We start from the raw sequence: 9,721 nt of genomic DNA, 5'->3' as shown, positions 1-9,721 counted from the left end.
AAATTAAGAAATGATGTCAATTACATGTAAATTAAATACCTTAGTAGGTCAAAACTCATGATAAACAAAACTTGGACAAACTGGTACGAAGTATTTTCTGAACGAGCAAGCTTTGTACATCATTACACATATATTAGAGTGCATAAAGAGTATACAGACACATTCAAAAGATTAATAAACAGATACTGCGATAGAAATGTGAGCAAGTGTAAGAACAGGAAAATCACAAATAAAAATTGTCAACAAACACAAAAAGATGTCCAACTCCACTAAATAAACAGAGCCATATTTAAAAACTGCTTAGACTGGCAAAGACTACAAAGAATAATTAATATTCTGCAGATGTAATAAACACTCTTATACTGTTCATGGGAGTATGAACCGGTACTAATTTCCTGGGAAGTAAATATACAGTTTTCAGCAAAATGTAATACATAATACCCAGTAAATCTATTTTTAGAAATGTTTTACTTATTTTTTGAGAGAGCACAGGCAGGGGAGGGGCAAAGAGAGAGGGGAACAGAGGATCTAAAGCAGGCTTTGTGCTGACAGGATGACAGCAGTGAGCCTTGTGTGGGGCTTGAACTCGTGAACCACAAGATCATAACCTGAGCTGAAGTCAGATGCTCAACTGACAGTCACCCAGGTGCCCCTCCAGTAAATCCATTTTTATGCATTCATTATTCTGATATACTTGCATAAATAACATATACACAAGGATTTTTAGTACCATAATCCAAGACAGCTGGAAGCCAGAAACCTATCAATATGAGACTGGTTAAGATTTCAAGATCTACTACAAAGCTACAGTAATCAAAACAGTATGTTACCGGCACATAAAGAGACACACAAGCTTCCAGTTATAGAATGAATATGTCAAGGGAGTAAAAGGCACAGCGGGCAGAATACAGTCGATGATATTGTAACAGCGTTACATGGTGACAGATGGTAGCTACACTTGTGGAGAGCATAGAATACTACAGAGAAGAGCTGGATCACTATGTTGTACACCTGAAACTAATGTAACATTGTGTGTCACCTATAGGCAAATTAAAATATTTGAGAGAGCAGAAGCAGGGGAGTGACAGAGGGAGAGGGAGAGAGAGAGAATCTTAAGCAGGCTCCATGCCCAGTATAGAGCCTGACATGGGACTCAAGCTCACAATGGTGAGATCATGACCTCAGCTGAAATCAACAGTAAGATGCTTAACTGACTGAGCCCTCCAGGCATCCCTCAAATAAAAAAAAAATTTAAAAACGAGACTGGGTAGGGGTGCCTGCAGGGTACAGTCAGTTAAGCCTCTGACTCTTGATTTCGGCTCAGGTCATGATCCCATGGGTTTGAGCCCCGCATCGGGCTCTGCGCTGACTGCATGGAGCCTGCTTTCGATCCTCTCCCCCCCTCTCTGCCCCTCCCCTGCTTGTACTCTCTCTCAAAATAAGTAAACTTGAAAAAATGGGACTGGTTAAATAAATACGGCATATCAAGAATTATAAAAGTACTGTATGTATGTACTATACAAATACACTAGAAAAATAATGTTATGGAGCTGTTACAAAGATTAAGACAGGGGTGTCTAGGTGGCTCAGTCAGTTAAGTGTCTGACTCCTCATTTCGGCGCATGTCATGATCTCACGGATTTTTTGGTTCAAGCCCTGTGCTGGGCTCTACACCATGAGTGAACTAACAGTGTGGACCCTGCTTGGGATTTTCCCTCTCCTCTCTCTCTGCCCTTCCCCTGCTCACACACAGTCTCTCTCTCTCTCAAAATAAATAGACTTAAAAAAAAAAGATTAAGACAAATTAATACAAAGCAACATGGGAAAAGAAACTTAAATCAGTTTAATAACCTGAATTTCATAAATGTATGGTAAATGCATATTAACATATACATAATATTAATTAATAAAGTACTTAATGGGAATGCCAGGTATGGTTTTTCTGATGTCTTATACACATTAACTAATTTAATCTTCATAACATTCCCATTTTATTGATAAGGAAATAAAGAATTATTTGCCCAAGATCACAATTTATAAGCAGCAGAACCTTAATCACTAGGTTACATTATTCACTTAAACTGGATGAAGGCGCTTTAAATTTATTCCCATTTTTAGCAGTCTCACCAAACAACACAGAAAAAAGGAGAACAAAAAACCCAACATCTTCATAATATAAGAAACTGTAAGAAAATGAAATTACAATCACAAAGCAAACTATAGCACCATGTATTCTGTGATGATGGAAATGTTCTTTATCTATGCTATCCAGTACAGTAGCCAATAGCCACATGTAGTTACTGAGCACTTGGAATGTGGGCAAGTACATAAACAAGGGGTGGTGTGAATGAGGAATTAACATTTTTATTAATTTTAACTAATTTAGGTTTAAATAGCCACATGTGACTAAAAGGCTATTGTACTGGATAGCAAAGATCTAGACTACTCTGGAGAGAGAGGAGTACACTGATAGCCAACACATGTGGCCTTGACTTTGGGCATAATACAGGTGTTCCTCAAACTTTATCAGTCTGAAAGGCATCATTGTTTATTGCTTTTTTTCCTTTTTTTCAAATGAGGTATAATTGATGTACAGTATTATATTAATTAGTTTCTGATGTGCAACATAATGATTCAATATTGAATACACTGCAAACTGATCATCACAGTAAGTCTAGTTACTATCCATCATTCTTTGATTAAAGTAATTAGCTATAAGATTATGGGTGGGTGAGAGTAGAAAGTAGGGAAAGATCTTTATTTTATTGCCTCCATTTTAAGCCATCTGGCTGAGGGATAATGTGGATAGAATGACTAGGCAGAAGCTCATCAAGAAAACAGAAAATTTAAAAAAAAAAATTTTTTTTTTTAACATTTTTATTTATTTTTGAGACAGAGAGAGACAGAGCATGAATGGGGGAGGGTCAGAGAGAGAGGGAGACACAGAATCTGAAACAGGCTCCAGGCTCTGAGCGGTCAGCACAGAGCCTGACGCGGGGCTCGAATTCACGGACCGCGAGATCATGACCTGAGCCGAAGTCGGACGCTTAACCGACTGAGCCACCCAGGCGCCCCAAGAAAACAGAAAATTGAGCAAACTTCAAATCAGCTAGGTCTAACAGACATTTACAGAACACTCTACCCAACAAAAACAAAACTTCCCCTCTTCTCAGGTATACATGGAACATTCTTCAGGACAGACCACATGAGAGGGTCAATAAATTTAAAAGGATAAAGATAATACAAATTATATTCTCCAATTACAATGGAATAAAATTAGAAATCAGTAGCAGAAAAAATTTGGGGGAAATTCACATGTACACATAAGTGAAATAAAACACTTTCTAAAAAACCAATGGATTAAATAAGAAGTCAAAGGGAAATTAGAAAATACTTTGAAATGAATGAAAATGAAGACACAACATACCAAAACTTATGGGATGCAGTTAAAACAGTACTTTCAGGGGTGCCTGGATGGCTCAGCTGGTTAAGCCTCCAACTTCGGTTCAGGGCTTGTGAGTTTGAGCCTCACGTAGGGCTCTGTGCTGACAGCTCAGAGCCTGGAGCCTGCTTCAGATTCTGTGTCTCCCTCTCTCTCTGCCCCTCCCTTGTTCATGCTCTGTCTCTCTATGTCTCAAAAAGAAAAAAAAAAAGAAAACCAGGGATATTTATAGCTGTAAATATGTACATTATCAAAGAAGCAAGATCAATACCCTAACCTTCCACCTTAAGACACAAGAAAGAGAAAACTAAACCTAAAGCAAAAAGGAGGGAAATAATAAATGAGAGAACAGAAATATAGAAAAAATAATAATGAAACCAAAAAAGTTGGTTCTTTGAAAAAGATAACAAAACTGACAAAACTTTAGCCAAGCTGACCAAGAAAATAAAGAAGGAAGACTGAAATTAGTAGAATAAGTTAAAGAGAGGATACTACTACTGGCTTTACAAAAATAAAAAGGACTATAAAGAAATACTAGGAACGACAGGATGCTAATAAATTAGGTAAGTTAGATGAAATGGACAAATTCCTACAAAGACACAAACCACTAAAACTGATGCAAGAAGAAACAGAAAATCTGAATGACAGTAAGTGAAGAAACTGACTTACTGATAAAAAACTACCCCCCCGCAAAAGCCTGAATGGCTTTAATAGTCAAGTCTATCAAATATATAAAGACGTATTAATGTCAATTCTTCACAAACTCTTTCCAAAAAATGGAAGAAAAGGAAACCCTTTCAAACTTATTCTATGAGACCAGTATTACTCTGATACCAAAACATCACAAGAAGGCTACAGATTAATGTATCTTATAAATATAGACACGAAAATCTTCAAAAATTTAGTAAACTGATTCCACCAACATATAATAGGAATCACATACCATGACCAAATGGAATTTACCTCAAAAATGCAAAGTTTACTTAATATCTGAAAATCAATTAGTGTGACACAGCACAGTAACACAGTGAAGACTAAAAATCATGTGATCATCTTGATAGATGCAGCAAAAGGATCTGACAAAATTACTACCCTTTCATGATAAAAACATTCAACAAACTAAGAATAGAAAGGAATTTCCTCATGATAAAAGACATCAAAAAACTCCATAGCTAACATCATACTTACTGGTGAGGGATGAATACTTTCCCCTAAGTTTACAAATAAGGTAAGAATGTCCACTCCTACCATTTCTATTAAACATTCAACTGGAGGTCCTAGCCAGGGCTATTAGGCAACAAAAAGAAATAAAAGACACCCAGATTGAGAAGGAAGAAGTAAAACTAACTCTATTTATAAATGACTTGATCTTTTATATATAAAATCCTAAAGAAATCACTGAAAAACTATTAGAACTAATAATGAGATCAGCAAGACCATTTACAAGATCAATACACAAAAATAACACTATTGCTATATACTTCAAAGAGGAACATAAGAAGTGAAATTGAGCAAACTCTACTTACAAAGGTATCCAAAAATACAATACTTGAAATAAATTTAACAAAAGAAGCATAAAACTTACACCCTGAAAACATTTACTTCCTCCACCAGGGTAGCTATAAACAAAAAGTAAGATAATAACATAGGAAGTGGAAAATCCTAGCACTCGTACACTACTGGTGTAAATGTCACTGGTGCAGCCACTTCGGAAAACAGTTTGGCAATTCCTCAAGTGGTAACAGTGTTATCATATGACCCAGCAATTCCACTCCCAACTATATACCCCAAGAGAAATGAGAACACAGGTCTGTACCAAAATTTGTCCAAGAACATTCATAGCAAGATTATTCATAATTGCTAAAAGATGGAAACAACCCAAATGTCCTCAACTGATATAGTTTCTATTTAATGTAATATTATGCCATAAAAAGGAATGAAGTATTAATACATGCAAGAACCTTAAGAACAGTTAAATGAAAGTCACTACTCATGAAAGGCCACTTTGCTTCACATATTTATGAATTCCCTTATATGAAATGCCCAGAATTGGCAAATACAGTTGACCCTTGAACAATATGGGTTTGAACTACATGGGTTCACTCATAAATGGAATTTTTTTTCATGTAATATATTGGAAAATTTTTTGGAGATTTGCCACAATTTAAAAAATCTCACAGATGAACCACATAGCCTAGAAATGCCAATAAAAATTAAGAAAAAGTTAGATATTACTGTAAGAATACAGTATATAGAATATATAACGTACAATGTACACATTAATCAATGTTTATGTTCTGGGTAAGGCTTCCAGTGAACACTAGGCTATTAGTAGTGAAGTTTTCAGGGAGTTACAAGTTAAACATAGATTGCGACGCTGGCACCTCTAACCCAAGGGTCAGTCGTACGAAGAGACAGAAGGCAGATTAGCGACTGCTTAGGGGCAGGCCTGAGGAGAAAGGGATATGATGGCTTTTCAAGAGTATAGTTTCTTTTTGAACCGATGATGATAACATATCACACTCACTGAGCTGGCAGAAACAGACATTTTTTTAAAAAGTGTATGTGTTGGCAAAGATATAGAGTAATTATGTAACCTGATGCAACCACTTTTGAAAACTAGTTGATATTATCTTTGGATTAAGTTGTACGTTTCTGATGTAGACATTATATTACTCTATACCAAAACTCTTGCCCATATGCACTGAGACACTTACATAAATGTTTAAAACAGCAATGTCTGGAATATGAAGAAAACTGGCAAGTATCCAAACATCCCCAGAGGAATAGTGTGTAGTCAAAAAACAGAATAATGTGTATGTGTGAATACATATACATGAAGAAACTCAGGTATGCGTATCAGCATAGAAGAATCATACAAATGGAACGTCTGGGTGGCTCGGTCGGTTAAGCATCTGGCTTTGACTCAGGTCATGATCTCACGGTTCATGGGTTAGAGCCCTACAGTGGGCCCTGTGCTGACCAGCTCAGAGTGTGGAGGCTGCATCAGATTCTGTGTCTCACTCTCTGTCCCTCCCCTGCTTGTGCTCTATCTAATCACTCTCTCTAAAAATAAATAAATAAACTTCAAAAAAAAAAAAAAAAGAAGAATCACACAAAGATAATACTGAGCAAAAGGAGTCACAAAAACATCTGTAGTATAATTCCAGATACATAAAATTAAAAAGTTAAAGCATAACTATTTTGCTTACAGTTTGATAACGTATTAGAAAATAATATTCAGAAGTTCTACTACCAGCACACATGCTACGGAAGCATAATAATGTCTGTATCTTACCAGCCCTCTTAGGAAATCCTGTTGAAAGGAACCTCAAAGATGTAATAAGGTGTCCACTATCTACTTTTTGGCCAATAAATTTTACAGTTACTGTTGCATATGGAAGACAATGCCTAGGTTTATCTACTGGCTTTGAAAGAACATTGTATTCATAGAAGTATACCTGAAAAACAAAGGAAAAAAAACATTTTAAACTAATTAGTGTTAGCAGAATTGAATAAGCTCATATTTTAAAAAGTTATGTAACTAACTTCATGTTTGTTATTTATTCACCTGCTTCCATATACCCACTTCTCCCCACATTCTTTAACTCTAGTTTTTTTTAAGGTATAAATTTTTTCTCCCAACCACACATATTTTCTTTGGTATGTTATTAGTGTGGGCAGCAGCATAAACAGTCTGTTTTTATTTTTTCTTCTTTTTTAAAGAAAATTTTAAAATGTTTTATTTATTTTTGAGACAGAAACAGAGCGTGAGCGGGGGAGGGGCAGAGTGTGAGGGGAGAGAGGGAGACACAGAATCTGAAGCAGGCTTCAGGCTATGAACTGTCAGCACAGAGCCCAATGAAGAGCTTGAACCCATGAATGGTGAGATCATGACCTGAGCTGAAGTCGGACGTTTACCCAACTGAGCCACCCAGGTGCCCCAGAAACTATTTGTTTTTAAAAAGAGATTTTTTTCCATTAAAAGTTCAACGTTTTAGAGGTGCCTGGGTGGCTCAGTCGGTTAAGCGTTCAACTTCAGCTCAGGTCATGATCTCACGGTTTGTGAGTTCGAGCCCTGCATCTGGCTCTCTGCTGTCAGTGTGGAGTCCCCGTCAGATCTTCTGTCCCCTTCTCTCTGCCACCTCCCCTGCTCATATTCACTCTCTCAAAAAGAAAAAAAAAATTAAAAAAAGTTCAATGTTTTGCATATGCTGTTAACCCTAAGTTTTATTTGGAAGAGAAAGTTAATTAGGAAAATAATAATTGCTTGATACATTTTACATGTGGGAGCATATACATACTTCTAGAAAATTTATCTTCATTTAGTCATATAGATGATGATATGCAATGTTTACCACATATAATTTAATATTCTACAGAAGAGGAAAGGTCTACTAAGTATCTCAGCAATTTATGATGGAAAATTACTGTTTCACATGTAATGATGAACATATAAGCGTTTTCTCCTGTTGTGATTTCAAAATAGCTTGTTATAAAAAAGTTGGCATGTTTTGCAAGTTAGGAATTAATCTATGGAACAACTAAATAAAAGAAAGCAGCCACTGTATTTTGAACAAGGTTAAATGCAAATTTGGAAACTTCTTTACTACATTCCCAAATCACAAATATTAAAGAGCTTTCATTATTTATTTAATGTCTTACTATATTGAATAAAATAAGGGATTTTCATTTAATATTTCAAGAAGCTGTTTTAAGTTGTGTATCATATAGTGTGAAGCATGTCACTTTCAAGTAGTCACATGAACCCAAAAGTTAACATACTGCTGAATTGCAGGCTTGTAACTCAATGGCATCTTTCAGAGAAGGTATACTTCTTGACATGTGGCAATCAAAGTTAGGAGAAGGATCCAAAGAAACTTTGTTTTTATCCAATGAAGGCCGAATTTTCTTCACTTTTCCAAAGAGAACCTAAAAAAAAGGCAAAAAGCAGGTCATAAAAATATATTAGAACATTTTAAACTCCCATACAGAACATAAATTAAAGCCGTCTTTTTTAAGGGAAGAAATACAAATGGATAATCCATATCCCACATGAATAAGATGACTTACTGTATTCATATCAATTCCCCTTCTAAATTAAACTTAGGACTATAATACCTGTAATTAAAATTTTAGAAAACCTATTTGTAGAAATGAATTTTAGTCTAAAAACTTATTTGGAATACTAACAAACAACAGCCCAGAAAATTTCAAAAAAATGTTTTTAGAAGAAAGTTTTGGGTCAGAGGTAACAGAATTATGGAACAGGGCAGGCGACTTGCACTTCAAAGGTATTAAATATATTTAAATTTTTTTTTAATATTTACCTATTTTCGACAGAGTGAGAGAGAAAGCATGAGCGGGGAGGCATAGAGAGAGAGGGAGACAGAGGATCCAAAGTGGGCTCTCTGCTGACATGGGGCTCGAACCCACGAAATGTGCGATCATGACCTGAGTCAAAGTTGGACGCTTAACCCACTGAGCCACCCATGTGCCTCAGTATTAAGTATTTTTTTTAAAGGATGGTATTACCACAAAAAAAGGCAGTGGGGAAAAAGAACAAAATAAAAAGCCCCAGGTAAGTCCAAGCATCTATAAAAATACAGTATAATGTTAAAAGTACCATTTGAAATAAGTGAAATGAAAACATATAATAAATAAGTATAAAACAATTGAAAGAATTAAATTACCTTAACATATACACCAAAATAAATGCCAAACCGGTTAAATATTTAAATAATGCAAACACTGTAGAAAGTCAGTATTTATCTAATCTCAAAGTGAGAATTATTTTCTAAGCATATGTGCCATGAATCCATAAACCTAAAACATAAAACTGTAAAATATTACAAAACATTTGTACATCAAAAACAAATGAGTATACTAAAAGACAACCTACTGAGTGGGGGAAAATATTTGCATGTAACATACCCGATAAAGGATTAGTATCCAAAATATATAAAGAACTTCTAAAACTCAACCCCCAAAAAACAAACAATCCAGTTAAAAAATGGGCAGAAGATGTGAACAGACATTCCAAAGAAGACATACACATGGCCAACAGATACATCAAAAAATGCTCACATCACTCATCATCAGTGAAATGAAAATCAAAACTACAAGATATTAACTCACACGTCAGAATGGCTAAAATCAAAAACACAAACAACAACAGGTGTTGGCAAGGATGCCAACCCTCTTAAACTGTTGGTGGGAATGCAAATGGGTACAGCCACTCTTGAAAGCAGTATGGAGGTTCCTCAGAAAGTTAAAAAT

The 9,721-nt window shown here is 35.6% G+C and overlaps 1 protein-coding gene across 4 annotated transcripts in view; it reads right to left on the bottom strand.

Moving 5' to 3' along the window:
• The window catches only part of TEX15 (testis expressed 15, meiosis and synapsis associated), an 84,808-nt gene that overhangs the window by 20,002 nt on the left and 55,085 nt on the right, over nucleotides 1-9,721 (bottom strand). For all 4 annotated transcript variants that reach the window (XM_078445416.2, XM_078445418.2, XM_078445417.2 and 1 more), the window contains exons 5-6: nucleotides 8,228-8,374; nucleotides 6,741-6,903 (exon numbers count right to left, since the gene is read on the bottom strand). In XM_078445416.2, coding sequence (XP_078301542.2) covers nucleotides 6,741-6,903; nucleotides 8,228-8,374 — 310 coding nt within the window. The remainder of the gene's footprint in view (nucleotides 1-6,740; nucleotides 6,904-8,227; nucleotides 8,375-9,721) is intronic.

This window comes from Panthera onca, chromosome B1 (assembly GCF_046562875.1).
Source record: "Panthera onca isolate mPanOnc1 chromosome B1, mPanOnc1 haplotype 2, whole genome shotgun sequence".
In the NCBI taxonomy this organism is placed as follows: domain Eukaryota; kingdom Metazoa; phylum Chordata; class Mammalia; order Carnivora; family Felidae; genus Panthera; species Panthera onca.
The sequence above is the reverse complement of the archived record's forward strand: the minus strand, read 5'-3'. Positions and strand labels throughout refer to the sequence as shown.